Source organism: Psittacula echo (genome assembly GCF_963264785.1).
Source record: "Psittacula echo genome assembly, chromosome: 6".
NCBI lineage: Eukaryota > Metazoa > Chordata > Aves > Psittaciformes > Psittacidae > Psittacula > Psittacula echo.
Window position 1 is genome coordinate 65,632,197 of NC_137743.1, and position 16,191 is coordinate 65,648,387.

General features: G+C 40.0%; 1 protein-coding gene across 2 annotated transcripts in view; it reads left to right on the forward strand.

Moving 5' to 3' along the window:
- Positions 1 to 16,191, forward strand: part of PPIG (peptidylprolyl isomerase G) — a 25,531-nt gene continuing 9,340 nt past the window's right edge. The window contains exons 1-8 of one of the 2 annotated variants that reach the window (XM_080620349.1): positions 1 to 264; positions 8,146 to 8,225; positions 8,310 to 8,384; positions 10,538 to 10,645; positions 11,170 to 11,214; positions 12,855 to 12,942; positions 14,035 to 14,064; positions 14,154 to 14,293. In XM_080620349.1, the coding sequence (XP_080476475.1) occupies positions 8,165 to 8,225; positions 8,310 to 8,384; positions 10,538 to 10,645; positions 11,170 to 11,214; positions 12,855 to 12,942; positions 14,035 to 14,064; positions 14,154 to 14,293 (547 nt within the window). In that variant the 5' untranslated portion in view covers positions 1 to 264; positions 8,146 to 8,164. Of the gene's footprint in view, positions 265 to 8,145; positions 8,226 to 8,309; positions 8,385 to 10,537; positions 10,646 to 11,169; positions 11,215 to 12,854; positions 12,943 to 14,034; positions 14,065 to 14,153; positions 14,294 to 16,191 lie in introns of those variants that run through there. The other variant, XM_080620350.1, reaches the window with a different exon arrangement.

Below are 16,191 nucleotides of genomic sequence, written 5' to 3' on the forward strand. Positions count from 1 at the left end.
TTCCCGCAACTGCTTCGGCTGTGAGCGGCACCCACCTCCTCTCCGCTACCGGCCACGGCTATACAGCGTCTGGCGACCTCCTTCACCCTTCCCGGGCCGGGGTGCCGTTCCTCACATCTCCGCGCCTCGCCACCCAACCCGCCGCACCGCCCCCGGGGTCGCCCCCTCCCGCCCTTTCCTTCCACTGACGCAGTCTTTGCCGCACCAGCTCTAACATGGCGGCGAGGCGCTGAGGAGCGCGGGGCGACGCGGGCCGCGAGCGGGGTGAGTGCCGGTACCGCAGCCAGTCGCTGCAGGGGTCCGGCGCGGTAGCCATGCGGTCGGGCGAGAGCCGCGGCCCAGACCGCAGCGCGGACCCCGGGGGATCTGTGGGGGGAGGTCGCATCGCCGCGGGGCCTGAGCCTCGGGCACGGATGGGGGTGGGAGCCCCCACCCCTCCCCTCCCCTCCCCGGCCTGCCGAGGGGACTAGACTGGCCGCCGCTGTGCGGCTGCGGGGTAATTGTGGTCGGCGTCCTGCGCACACACACGCTCCCTCGGCAGGCCCGGCGGCCCGTGTGCGGGGGGCGGGCGGGCCGCGGCCGGGGCTGCCGGCGCTTGACCCGGCCGGAGGCCCTCGGGCATCCCAGGTGAGGGTGGTCCTTGAGAGGAAATAGGGGTGTGAGGAGCTACGAGCGGGACTGGGCGGCAGGTGGGAGCAGGAGAGGTGGGTGAAGCGAAGCACGGGGCCCGGCCAAAATTACTCCAGGTGGCAGGGTCCGCGCCGTTGGGAATTGCCACCGCAGCGCAGCGAGCCGCGGGTCGGCACGGTGCGCGTCTGCCTGCCCGCTGCCAGTGCCCGGTCGGCCTCGGGTGGTGCTCGGTACCTGCTCCGGAGTTTGAATGAGTCCTCACTCCTCCCCTAGAAGGCGAAGTAACCGGGCTGTCTGCGCGCCACATGTTCTCCTCCCCTCCGCAGGCCTCTCCTAGGGAAGTGAAGCCTACGGGAGTTACCGTGGCTGGCAGGAGGGGTCCTCTGCCTCTCTCTTCTAAGGATTTCCTAAGGCACTTACAGGGATTTTTTATCAATAAGGAGTTTCAGGCTTATTAGTGTACAGCTACGACCAAACCACAGTATATGATTGTACTTTGAGTCGTTGAGGAGGCTCTGAAGGAGAGAGGCATAGGAGAAAAAGAAATAGTTTATTGAAACTGGGCAAATTATCTACTGTAGTTGTAAACATTACCTTACAGTTCAGTCACAATTAGAAAAGTAGCTTCCATAATGATGATAAAGTCACCTTTGCAAGTAGTTGCCTAATGTTTGGCTAGTTAATTATATTTTAGTAATCATCTGAGATGTGTTTTAAGAGGGACATGAGACCATTTCTTTTGTATTAAATCTGTTTTCTAAAATGTATTTTCTGAGAGAGTGTTTTGTCGGGGTTTTTTTCATGTTTCTGCTCTGTACTGCCTGCAGAAGAGGCTGTTCTTTGGACAGGGATAGATGTTTTTAGTCTGGGTTGGGTTTTGTTGTGGTTTTTTTTAATACATATGTTTTTTAAATCTTTTTCCTCCATTGTGTTTCACTATTCATATTCATTAATGCATTGGGGTCCAACAGAACCCCTATTTTTAGGTAGTACTGTGATAAAAACATGGAAACTACACATGATTAATGAAGGCTTGGTTTATCTCAACTTGCAGAGCTTGTTTTACTGGGTTTTGAAATTATTTATAAAAATTTTGGAAAAAGTATAGTTTCCTCTATATGAAGTAGACATGAAAGGGAGCATACAAAGGATACCAACATCAGTAGTCCTCTGAGAGCACCCTTTTGCACTGTATATCTTATTAAGACTTTATGTTTTTCCAGTCCTCTTCTGTGAAACAGAAACATTTTTAATTTTTTCAAGTTAGGTAAGCAGTCATCAAGCTGTTATCAAAAGAAGATTTATATCCCCCCTCCCCTTATTATCTCAGAAAATCTGTGGATTATGAGGGAATTTGGAGTGAAGAATATGTACTGCAATGGAGGATTTTATTCTGCTGCAGCATGATGTCTACACTACCAGTTCAGTCCTCCATGCCATGTGGATTTAGGAGCCATTTTCCATTTGGAAGCAGAGTCAGTGAGTGCCAAGGAGCAAATTTAGCCATCTTCTAATGGAATGAGGTTTAGGTAGGAGGCTGGGGTGAGAGGTATGGAAGGGATTTAGAACTAACGTACTAGAGAAAGGAGGAAAGCATGAGAATAGATGGTAGAACAAGGGGATTTTGTTATGGTTGGCAAATGTGGGTCAGTATTAAGAACTGTCTCCTACTGTTGGTTTTGCATTGCTGTCATCTTCAATAACAGGGGTAGGAAGGGATTCCACTCTGAAATTTAGTTTGGGGGTCCTACTGGTTAAATGGCTTGAGATTGCATTGGACCCTTTAAAAGCTTTTTTTTGTTTTGTTTTATACAGTGCTGAAACTTGCTTTTTGTTATCATTTTATAAATTTTAAAATATAAATTCATGATTTCAGACCTGTGTTAATCCACTTTCTGGCTATGAATGGTAGAATCAGAATGGACACATTTCTTTGCTGCTTCTGGGGGAGCAGTGAGCACCAACAAAGGCATTTATGTGTGGAAGAAAGCACTTGAATTTGTTCACAAATCTTAACAGGAAAAAGTACTTTCTGCATCAATTAGATAATAAAAAATCATTACTAACTCTTGACAACAGGGCTTTTTGCTTGCAATTGACAAGAATATGTTTACATATTTGAACATCTTTCTCACTGTAGGTGTCACTTTCCTAGGAAAATAAAACAATGTGCATGATCTAGTAGGAACCTGCGTTTCTGTTTAAATAGTCTGAGAGAATGTTACTACCTTCTCCACTGAATGTTACATTCTCCCAACTGAGATGTTATAACTGGCTGTGCATTCCTTATGTACTTTAATACAAGAAGACTAAATTCATGTTAATAATTGCAAAAAATCATACTGATAGTGAAACATGGGGAAAAAGATGGTGGTGTTTGGGGAAAATGCTGAGGAAATGGTGGAAATTGAAGGTTGGGCTGGTTGGATTTTTGTTGTTCACCTTTTATTGTATCATCCTAACATGTCTGGAAACTTGCCATGTAGGAATGGAACTAGGAACAAAATTTCATGTCTCCCATTTCACAATCAGAACTTCATTTCTAATCTTTATTCTATGGCTCCACTGTCACTGTAAGCTGGTGTGTTACTGCCAAATCTCTTCTTGGAGGAGGGAGGAAAGGGTAGTTTTTCTGCAGCTAGATAGCCGTTTGTATGAAGGCCAAACCCATGGATGTATGAGCCCTCCATTTTGGTATCAGCCTGTGTTTATATTGGCTTCAGGTAACTGGAACCCCACAGCCTAAGTGCATGTGATATATTTTTAGTATTCACTTCGTGCATTTTCATTTTCTGGACTCAGTTTTGCTTAAAAATATACTTCTGAAGATTCCAGGTGGTTATCTTTGCAATATAAATCAATGTAGTTTTGTCTCCCTGCATTTGTAGATGGCCTAAAACAAAATGCTAGGAATGTGAATTTATGCTCTTTATTGTTGATTTCATGTGGATGTTAAATGAAGACCAATGGAGCAGATTGTAAGTTGATAGAAGGAAACAAATACAAAGGTAAGGTCAAGAAGAAATTAAAAATAGCGAGGAGCTGATGATGACAGAGAAAGAAGTGAAGGAATAGGACACTATATTTTTCTTTTTCCTGCTGAATACATCTTTGTTCCATAATGATTCTGTCCTGTGCAGGGACTGAAACAACTAGGTAGTACCATGGCCTGTTCGGCATAGCTGCAAGTAATTACTTTCCTCCCCTCATAAAATTAGGAAGTACTACTGTATTGCTGCTTACCATCAGCTCTTGTGAGAAGTATGATGTGTTGATACTTCAGTTGGTGTGTATCTGTGCTCTTTGGCTCCGTTCAACTAAAAGAAGCTAGTTTATATTAAACAGTATTATTACCAGATCCTTGCTAGCACAGGTGACTTTGGAAAAAAAAATTCTCAAGATGTATTTTTAAGCACATCAACACATTTGAGTGATGATCTCTGGCAGAGAGATGCCTGTGAAGTTTGGGATGGTTATCTTTTTTCATTGGTACAGATCATTTTCAAGGAGAGCAGCTGTCTGCACCCTGGCTGTAAATTGGCCAGTTTTATCCCGCAAGTATCTGAACAAAGTAATGAAGCCAGGGGAGGTGTGAAGGGATGCAAATCGTCATGGACACAGCTAGCGATGCCCCTGCTATGGATGCAGCTTTTCTGAAAAGACTAAATATTGTTGGTGAATTTGTCAATAAACACAAAATACACTCTAAGCTGAACTGGAATTCACTTTCAGAAATAAAACCAACAGGCTTCTTTAGTTAGATATACTGAATTGGTGTTTTGGTTGTTTCAGGGTTTTTTTTTTTCTGGTTTGGGGTTTTAGGTTTTTTTTTTGGGGAGGGGGGTTTGCCCCCTTTTTTTTTCCCCTGTTGTTTCCACTTAGACTTAGTAAAGAGGCTTCCCAAACAGCAGGTGCTTGAGCATGATGAATGGCGTAAACATTTCAGGATAGTACTTGGGTTGATATGTTGTCCTTTCTTACAGAGTTTTGGAAGGAAGAAGTGAGCCAATGTCTCAGAAGTGCATAGCACATTTTTGTGTGTATGTATAGAGAGCATCTTTTGGGTTGAGTTTAAAAGCATATTCCCTTCACTAGTAAAATTCCACCAAGTTCACAATTAAAAAAAGCAAAGTATTGTGGGTTAAGAGTATCCACATTCTAATTGAAAATAAATTTGAAGAGATAAATACACAAGTCATGTAAGCCCTATTGGTACTAGACATGTAGTATTATTCAGCTTTACTTGTACTTTTCTGACCTTATTTTTGGTATTTTCAAATTGTTTTTCTTTGTTGGGTCTGTATTTAACATTCATACCCAATGTACTTGCTTTTAATAGAGACAAGTTTTAAATGATCAGTATGCACAAGATTGTATTTGGTGTTAAATGCTACATGATTAGAAATTAATAGTTTATGAATCACTTGTAGCTCTGTAGTTTTCTCTGTAACACTTCGGGTCTGTCTGAAGTAATAACTTCGCAAAGGATGTTCAAGTATATTGAAAACGAAAGGCTCGTTTGACTTTAGGTAGGTAGGATAAATATCGCTGATATTTTAGCCTGGCTTACTAGCCAATGTCAACTCAAGAGTTAGGTATATTTACTTGGCCTGGTATTTTACCAGTCAGGGTGTTCATACTGACCATTTGACATAACTGTCATTTAGAACCAAGTGCAGTCAGTGCTCAGGGGATTTTATTGGAGGATTTAGGGAAAATGCAGATAACATTTAGAACATGGACTAAACTTGATTTGTTTCATGTTTTTGAGACAAGGGAGAGGTAGAAAAACATCAAATTGAGCTAAAGGTTGTGAGAATAGGGATTCAGGTAGAATTCTTCATTTCTTCCTTCTCTCTCTCACCCAGTTCTCCACAAAACTGAGTTATAAATTGACTGACATAAGTATACTGACATTTATTTTACAATTTGGCTTTACTCATTATCAATGCTTGAAATAAAAAATTGTGTGATATATAAAGATAGTTTGCATTTATTTTGGCTAAAATACTGTATATAAATGTTAAGGCATACCTCTACATTTCTCAAGCAGATTGCCTGTAAAGTGGGAATTAAATCCTTCCTCACTCAAGCTCTACAGCTAAATGTCTACAGTTTGGGTACAATTGATCAATCAGTTGTGGTACTACTTACTGGTTCTTAGGTGTCTCAGTTAGGTTAAAGCTGTCAGTTCTATCAGCAAACTATTTATTGTAGCATTTATGCTGAGAGGTTTCCTAGGAAAAAAAACCAACCCTGCCCATCTGTGCAGCTGTGCAGTCTGTTCTGCTGCTGACAGTATGAGTTGGTGGCTGTCCTTTGAGCTGGTCTCAGTTCTATGGGCACATTGTCCCCTCCCACCTTTTTTCATCTACTTTCCTTGCCCATGCTGCCACCTTCCTGGAGCTGTCCTAGAGTCCATGCAGTATAGCATGGTGAGCTGGTCAGCCTTCTGCTAACCTGACAAAGTCCTCAGCTACAGGTGTTTTCTCTATTTGTTCCTCTGCCTGGCTACAAAATCTGTTATAGTAATAGAAGAGAAAAGGTAATTCAGGAAGAGGAGTGAGCAGACTGAGCCTGCTGCTTTTGATAAGCCTCTTGCTTGTATGAATTAATGTAGTTACATACCTAAAAATATATCTAGTGGGATTCTGTGTGTTTGCAGTCTTGTCATGCTAAAAATCACGTGAAGTTAGTTTACTCGGTGGTGTTTAACTTAAATCAGTCCTGCATTGTTCTTGTGATTTTTCATTGTGTAATCTTGGCAAAATGTTAGGAGTGGCACTGAGCACAAGTGAGAGAATATAGACTAACATGCTTACACTGCTGTCTTTTGATTTTTACAGTCTCTTGTTCCTAAGCTGAGAGTGACAGATGGTGACAATTGAATTTTCTGAGGCTGTTCTGTGGCACAGCTATGAGTGAAGCTTTTGGAGAGATGTATGCAGTGTGTCAGCTACATTTCAGTAGTGAGTTCTGGCAATAAAAATAATTAGAACTGAAAATTTATGTATTCTATTCCATTCTGGAAGAGGTACTCCAGTCTTACAGATCCTGTTGCTGTTATTGGGGATTTTTTCCCTCTATGAAGTAATTCAGAGAGTATGTGGCTTCAGAAAAGGAAAAAAATAGTGTGATTGTGCATAATGTTGGAAGGTCAGAGATAAAAATGGGATTAAGATAGTGCTCGTTACATAAAAAAAAAGGGATATACTCAAAGAAAAGGGGAAAATTGCATTAAAATTCTTGATAAAGAATCATAGAATCATTTAGTTAAAAGACCTTTAAGATCATTGAATCAATCCATAAACCTAACATTGTCAAGTCCACTGCTAAATTATGTCCTTAAGCACCACGTCTACATATCTTTTAAATATCTCCAGGAATGATGACTCAGATAAGGAAAAGAAATAATAAAAAAACAAAATAGTTTCACTCAACAGTAGCTGGAAGAGTGTATTTTTAATTTTTTTAAATGTAGAATGGTTTCATTCTTAATTAGAGCAGCTCCTGATAATTGCAGTGGTAGGAATCCAGGAAATGTATTCTTAAGAAATTGAATGCTTAAGTCTTAACATAACAATATGTTGGTGATTTATCAAGTTGTAACAATCATAAGTTATTTTCCACTCTTAGACCATTCTGTTTGTGTCAAAAGTTTGGGTATTTCTGAAAGTATGCCTACTTGACTTGTGCAGTTGCTGCTTGCCTACAACAGTTGAAGTTCACTATCCTGGGCTGTTCACCCTTTTGTGCTTGTAGTCAAGCCTTATGTTCTCTCTTGAGCAACTGTAGTTCATGGCCCAGCTAATTAATAGTAACTGAGATGAAGCAAACTGGGTTGTGAACCGCAACAGCTGACATATTTCTGAGAAGAAGAGGCCTGACCTGAAGCTGGTAACCCTGACCACAGGGGTGGGCTGGCATGTGGAGATGGCAGCCTCCTCAGCCACTAACACTGAGCCTAACAGAAACTGCAAATTAGTATTTTTAAAACAGGCAATTGCAAAAAGTTGTTTGAGAGCACTCAAACAAGCTGCTTGGTCTCAAAGCTGCTGGGTTGTTCTTTGTTGTTCCTCCCCCCCTCCATTTTTTTCCTCTCTAATGTTTATTTTATCTAGGATATAGAATTCCAGGAGTAGGCAACTTAGGTGATTACCTATACTGTCTGGACAGCAAGATATCAAGCTTTATTATCCTCATATTTTAGAGTATCTTTCCGTTTTGTATTTCGTTATCTGAAGTGTAGCACTCAAGCTTAATACTATTGCAGCAAACACAACCCAAGTAACCCAGGGTCTACAAAACATGGAAATGACCTAGAATACTTCACGTTTTTTGAACCTTTAAAAAAAAAATCTAAAAATACCTAGGTTTGCTCTCTTTTTTTTTTCTTTTTTTTTTTTTTTTAAGGCTTGCTTTTTGCATTTTTTGTTGTCTCTGTAAGTCAATGTAGAAGATTTTACAGTTTCATTATACAAAAGGAAGAACTAAATTTATTTCTCTTACTTGCAGTATTTAAACTTTTGAAGCCATGGGAGTAAAGGTCCAGAGGCCTCGTTGCTTTTTTGACATAGCCATCAACAATGTACCTGGTAAGAAAACTAAAATATCCATACAAGATACGTAAGAATAATACAAGAGTTAATTGCATAAAATTTATGGCTTTTTTTTTCTAGCTGGAAGAGTGGTCTTTGAACTGTTTTCAGATGTGTGTCCAAAGACATGTGAAAATTTTCGCTGCCTTTGCACAGGTTTGTAGACTTTAAATTTATTTGGAATTTTTAATACAATACCATGTTAGCTACTTTGATGTCTGTTATATTTTTCTGACACTTTCTTACATGCAAAGTAAGTCCATAAATCATTGGTTCTTGGTATCTCTTGAGATTTGTCTGATTTCTCAAATACATCTGATATAGAATCAAAGCAGTTGTAGCTTTGGCTTAGTATGTTGCAGGGACTGTATACTAATCAACTTTAAATACAGACACAGTAAGCTGATTTTCTAGCATAGATATTACTGTTCACGTTATATAACATCCAGTCTTGAAAGGTAGCCAGTCATGGTCAACCATGCAGACCTACTTTTCATTCTTATGATCCTTTGCGGTATTTGACAGTATTTGCTGTATTCATTAGTATATTTTTTCCCCTTAATTTGTTGATGGAGACTGGTGATATTCACTCCTATTAAAATTCAGATTATTTTTTTGAGCATAATACTGAGAAGATTCTACCCTGAAAGCATTTCCAAACAGAATTACTATCCTCTGGACTGCTTGCTTTTGTTGAAAATGCTGTTGGAAATGCAGTTTAGCAAGACTTAAATTTATTATCGCAAGAATAATTCTGTGAATACGCAAATAGCATACATGCTTTTTGTCTTTAGCATTTTCTGCTTCCTTTCCTTCCAGCTCTGTTGTTTTTCAGGTCAAGGTTCTGTAGCTGTTAATACTGAAATTGCTCAGCAGTACTAATATTACCTGAATCAGGTGTGGGTGCATAATTGCATTCATGTCGAGTTAGCTAGAACACCATTAGTTAATGCACCCTGCGTATCTGCAGGAATGTAGGTATTACCTGATCTGACATGAGGTTTACTGGCACAAAATCAGATTATCAAAATTTGTTAACAAATGTGAACCTTAAAGTGGTCCTTCCTAATAGCTCCTAGTATGTTATCACTGATCCTGGCATTCTTGATCTGCCGAAAAGTCAGATTTATTGCATAAGGGTGCTACTGCTTTAAATTTTTTACTTGAAGTCTTTCAACAGCGTTTTTGGTGCAAACTCCTAAGTTCATACTTAGTTGCTGACATTCAAAATCAAACTCACATGCTGAACTACTTTGCTGCTTTAATGTATTTAAGAATAGTGGGGAAAATACATGGGCTGATTGTTTATGGTATTTATCAGCAGATTAATTCAAATTTTAATTTTATGTGTTTTCCTGATGCAGTTTTTTTCAGGCAGTTTTGATCCTTGTTTTAAGACAGCATGTACTTTTCAACAGCTCTGTGTTTTCCTGGCATACCTGTGTTAGACGTATCCCAAGGTAGTCAACAGATACAGCTTCACATTTGTCAAAGTTTCTATCAAAAGAGTTTTTTCTAGCTGGTCAGATCCATATGGAGGCACCAGTCTGTTATGGATATATCAGAGGCAACTGCCTTTCACAAAAGCGGCCACTTGAATAGCTCAGAACAAGAGCTATAAGAGCAAACCAGCGCTTTGCCAGCGCTGAGAGGAAGAGATCCTTTTGCTTCCACCATACACCACTGATTACCATACCATTACCTTGAGGTGGTTCTGCCATTCACAGGACCCACCATGAGCCATTCATCTTACCAGTTCAGCAGAGACCTTATCTATTTGAGGGTAGTAGAGAAAGTAGCTGAAGCAGAGAGTTTGCTTACAGGTCTTGAGCACCAGAGCTGACTTAAGGAAGGGAGATGACAGTTGTAATCATGAGTGAAGGTAGGAAACAAGATTCCTTATTCTTCCACCTGGCTCTTTGTTTTTGTTACGAGCTTTTATGGTACTTCAAACATGCAGTTGTAACTGAAGATCTGAGTGTTTCTTTAATGCTTCTGAGCAATGTCATTTATCTTAAACCTAAACTAGCTGTTTAGTCCATCTGCATGGAAGAGACAAGAGTTGCATACTAACATAAGTAAGGATTTCTTCTAGTATAACCATGGAGACAGAAGGTAGTTTCTTCTCTGCTTTCTTAAATGCTAATTTCTGATTGGTATTGCAGGTATGTGTCTGCCTCACAAGCTAATTTTTCAGAGTTCAGTAGATGATTTTGATTAAGTGCTTACTTAAGTAGCACTTTTTTGTAGTGGAAGTTCTACAGGTACCAAGAGTAATTTTAGGTTTTGTTCCTCCTCTTTTCCTTCAGGTGAAAAGGGTACAGGAAAATCTACCCAAAAGCCATTGCATTACAAAAGTTGTCTGTTTCACAGGGTTGTGAAGGATTTTATGATCCAAGGAGGTGACTTCAGTGAAGGTATGATGTGAATCTTTGAAGAAAACTTTAATGCTTGTGTAATAGGATATTGCAGGAATTCTGTGAGCATCATATACTTATATTAATTATTCTGTGATTCAGCCTCTATTTTCCCCTTTTTTTCTTCATAAGAACCTTTATATGAAAACTTAAGTAATAAACTTCTATAAATTTACACGTGTGCACACACACACACTTTTGCTCAGTTATTTCATTACTCAGTAGTAAGTACTTTCTATTGAAAGGTTTAAATATGAGGGTAAAATATCTGCTGCTGCTGGGAAATTGGATTTAAAAAAAAAGGGGGAGACTAGCAGAATACAGGGAAGAATGCCTTCTTGGTTTTCAAGTTTGCTTTGGGACTGCAGAGATGTGTCTTGGGTCGTCTTTGCATATCTTGGAGACTAATGTCAGTGACTTGGATGCAGTCGGATTAGTATTTTGTATGATGAAGCACCTTCCGTATAACTTGACTTTCTTAATCACTACATGAAGTTGTAACTAATTTTTTTTTCTTCTTCAAGGAAATGGCAGGGGAGGAGAATCCATCTACGGTGGCTTTTTTGAAGGTGAGTTTTATCAGTCTGCTCTGTTTTGGTGTTACTACAAGCAATCGCCTTTACAGCCTGCAGTCTCTGTTCCGTAAGCCTGAACTCCGTTGTTTTTGTTAAGATTTTGTTTGGTCATGGAGGCATTTGACTGTCCAGTTTAGGTTATTTTACTTTTAAGATATAAACCTTTTAATTAAAGAAAAACTAAACCCAAGCTCTTTTGTATTTGCCCATTTTACCAGATTCACCTTTTTTCAACTGTTTTTAAACATACGCTTTTGTCTTGAGCAGCTAGGTAAAAATTGGGGATTGTCCTTTCTTCCAGTGAAAGGAGAAAGGCACGATGGAATCAGGTTTCCTTGCAAATGTTTATTTTAAAGAATGCATAAAGCCCTTCTTTCCTGAACCCTGGAGGAATTAGTAATAGAGGCTGTTCCTCACGGTCCTGGTTCTTTTTCAGACAGTATTGCAGAAGAAGTACCTCTTCTACACTCCAGTGTGCTTGTCCAGAACATAGTGAAGCATCTCTGCACTTTGCAGAGCAGTTCTTGTATTAGCCCTAACCCCATGTGATGGCTAGCTGTCACCAGCAGGAGTGGTTATGCTCCTCCCTCATCCCTGCCATTTTTCTTTTAACGTTGGTTTCTGCCTGAGCTTGCAGCAAACAAGCAAAAGAATTATTCACCATTTTAGTAGGGCCATTCTGCAATTTTGTATCAGACCTTGAGTTGAATCAACAGTTTGCAGCTGCCAAAAGAAGAAGGTCTTACCTTGCCTTAATTCTCATCGAAATCAAACTTTCACCTGATAAACTTGTTAAATGCCCAAAGGCTATTGCAGGTTAAAAAAAAAAAAAAAGTATTTATTTCCATATTAGTAAGTGGCCTCAATTCAGTGATTTGGCAAGCATCAGAACCAACACAAATGAGTAGCTGGGTTTGAGGAAATGTATGGTTGGGAAAGATGGAAGAGGGAGCAAAACCTCTACCTACATTCTGGCAGTTGCAAGCTGGCTGGTCACCTCATCCACAGCATGAAAATGAGTTCATGGGAGTTTTTGCTTTTGTGGATCCCTTACCCAACTCACTACAGGATTAGACTGACACAATGCTATGCCAGATAGCAATTGTACAGGTGACTGAAGAGAGAGTGGGACTGTCCCTTTTGCTTCCAGTGACAGAGTGGGATGTGAAACCATATCCTTACAGGTAGCATTCTTTAGTTCTTTATTAGTGCTTGCTCCTGCCATCTGTACCTACACAATATTGAGTCAACTTCCTCTGTTAAAGCAGCCTTTGTGCTGTTTTGGGAAAGGAGAGAGACAGGATAATTTCCTGCAAATAGTGATTACATATCACAGTTTCATTAGAATTTAGTCTGAACTGTTACAGTGATTTGTTTATCAGAAATAGTATTCATTTAAGTTAAAGTTATTTTCTTAATGGCCAGCTTGGCAAGTTCATCTGTGTGTCTGACAGACAGAAACTGTTTAGGATTGCTATCAAACTGGGTATCCATGTGTATTAAAAATAGTAAAATAACAGAACTGCCTGAAAATGAGGGGTTTCTTAATCATTAATAAGGATGAGTATACTTAGATTACAACATTTATCTAAGCATATGTCATGTATTTAAAGTAACTGAAAACACTTTTTCAGATGAAAGCTTTGCTGTAAAGCACAACAAAGAATTTCTCCTTTCAATGGCCAACCGAGGGAAAGATACAAATGGTTCACAGTTCTTTATGTAAGTGTTGTACTGTCCTGAAATGTGTGTGTGGCTTGCCATTTGTAAGTTGTAAAGGTAATCCTTGTAAATATTGAAGACTAGATGCTTTGCAAACCCAAAGTTGATGTTTTTTCACAGAGTTGCATAGAAATAGACATTTTCCTAATACACTGTTTAGGGAACCTAACAATTTTTATCACTTTTGTGTTTAGTGCTTATTTAGTGCAGAAGACCTTTTGGTAATTTTCAGTAGCTTGTGTTCTAACTTGGCTGATAAAGCAAGCCTGGTAGTTCCTTGTAGAATTCTTACCGCTTTCTTCTAGTACGTGTTGTCTGGAAGAAGGCAGAACAGCTCTGGGGGCTCTCAAAAACAGTAGAGGTTTGGGGCTTTTTGGTCACTTAATAACTTTCGAGTGCAGTCTCATTTCCAGTTAAAACTTGAATTCTTAAAATGCATTGCAGTAGACTCTTCTTTAATTTATTTACAGAAAACAGTCTTGAAATACATCACTTTTACTCACATTTCGTGCTTTAATTAAATGGTGAGTTGTGGATGTCACTTGCTATTAGGCCATTATTTTGGGATTTCTGACTGGTTATTACAGTAATTATCCCAGTTTTTTACTTCTGCCATGGCTGACATTGGTATATCTTAGGGCTAATATTGGGGAAAGCTGAGAGAAATTCACTTCTACTTCGGAGTTGAATAATCTGTATATGCAGTTATTTTTTCCCTTGATTTCTGATTATTTTCTAAAGTATACAAGGTTATTTGCAGTTTTCCTGTTCTGAGGCATTTGCCTTAATTTTTATCTGTTCTTGGTATTATTTATACCATTTAATAAATGGAATACTTACCCTGTATGAGGATGCTGTCTAATAAATTATGTGCACATTTTGTTCAGTGAAATGTGATAAAGTAATGAATTGAACAGGTAGCTTAATATATAAAACATTAAATACTTTTAACTGCACGCAGAATAATATATACTGTGTTTGTTAGTTCAGTCAGACTTGCACCTTTGTATGTGTATATGACATGATTCAAATAGTGACTGCTTTCCACTAATACTGACTTTGTTTTTCTCTTTAAAAACCTGGAAACAACAGAACAACTAAACCTACACCTCACTTAGATGGGTAAATATCTCTTGCTTCCTTCTTATGTTTGTTTGGGAACTGCCTTGGGAAAATGAAGTACTAAGAATTCTGTTGTTTAAATTCTTCAGACATCATGTTGTTTTTGGACAAGTCATCTCAGGTCAAGAAGTTGTGAGAGAAATTGAAAACCAGAAAACAGATGCATCCAGTAAACCATATGCTGAAGTACGCATACTGAGTTGTGGAGAGTTAATTCCAAAATCCAAAGGTAAAGTTGAACTGTACGTTTTACATGGGTGCAAACTGAGGTAATTTTGCTCGTTTTCTTCCCTGTTGGTTGCTCATAAAAATGTTTAGAAACTTATTTGTGATGGATGGTGGGACAGTTGGTGAATTTTGCAGTACAGTTTGTCTTCGAAAAAACCTAATTGATACATCAATTTGTGTTGATGCAGAAGACATTAAAGAAACATCCTATGTGTTTTGTTTAAAGCTTCTCCAGCCTTGGATTTCCTTATAGTAGCTAAATTTTAGTACAATGCTGGCAAGCACTTGTCACATAGAAATTAGTGCTGTGTTAAGGTTGATGGTAGTCCGACTATTTGATAACTGCTGGATTTTTTGTAGGTATTGAACTTATTTCAGTTTTCTTTTAGGTAAATTTTCAGAACAGGTACTGAAGACTAGTAAAGCCTGGAAGAAACTTGGAATAAGTTCAATAATTATTGTAAACTATATTCTTAAACAGGTTTATGACAGTACCTACAGGGATGCCCTGCTGTACCATTTTAGAGCTGAACATGGTACTGGAGATTGGATTCTGCTTATTTTACAAAATAAGGCTCAATCTAAGATGTTGGTGTCACTCTGGAGAATCTCATTAGAGGAAACCCAGGATGCGTGTTTGGTAGGACCTGTGATAGGGATCATCATGCTTTTTCATTCATAGCATCTTCTGCTGATATGTACTGTGAAGGATTGCATCAGGGATATTGAAGGATAAGAGAATAGTTGTTCTTTCAGCTTAAGGAAAATACAAGCAATCAAACTTGAGCTTCTTAGTTTTTCCTCTCCTTTCTGATGTAGTTCTGTGTTTACCTGTTGTGATGTCTAGTAGAATGACTTTGGAGTCTGAGGTGATCTTTTCAATACCTCAGAATCTTCAAAAAGGGCAAAAGGAGGACCCGGGTAACTATAGACCGGTCAGCCTCACCTCCATCCCTGGAAAACTGATGGAACACCTTATCCTTGGTGCCATCTCAAGGCATATCAAGGATAAGAGGGTAATTAGGGGCAGTCAACATGGCTTCACCAAGGGGAAGTCGTGCTTGACCAACCTCATAGCCTTTTATGAAGACATAACAAGGTGGTTGGATTATGGCAGAGCAGTGGATGTGGTCTACCTTGACTTCAGTAAAGCATTTGACACAGTCTCCCACAGCATCCTCACGGCTAAACTGAGGAAGTGTGGACTGGACGGTCGGGTGGTGAGGTGGGCTGCGAACTGGCTGAAGGACAGAAGCCAGAGAGTTGTGGTCAATGGGGCGGAGTCTAGTTGGAGGCCAGTATCTAGTGGGGTGCCTCAGGGGTCAGTGCTGGGGCCAGTATTATTCAATGTCTTCATCAATGACCTGGATGAGGGAATTGAGTGTACTGTCAGCAAGTTTGCTGATGACACTAAGCTGGGAGGAGTGGCTGACACGCCAGAAGGCTGTGCTGCCATCCAGCGGGACCTGGACAGGCTGGAGAGTTGGGCAGGGAGAAACTTGATGAAATATAACAAGGGAAAGTGTAGAGTCCTGCATCTGGGCAGGAACAACCCCAGGTTCCAATATAGGTTGGGGAACGACCTGTTAGAGAGCAGTGAAGGGGAAAGGGACCTGAGGGTCCTGGTTGATAGGAGGATGACCATGAGCCAGCATTATGCCCTTGTGGCCAGGAAGGCCAATGGCATCCTGGGGTGTATTAGAAGGGGGGTGGTCAGTAGGTCGAGAGAGGTCCTCCTTCCCCTCTACTCTGCCCTGGTGAGACCGCATCTGGAATATTGTGCCCAGTTCTGGGCCCCTCAGTTCAAGAAGGACAGGGACCTGCTGGAGAGAGTCCAGCGCAGGGCAACTAAGATGATTAAGGGAGTGGAGCATCTCCCTTATGAGGAAAGGCTGAGGG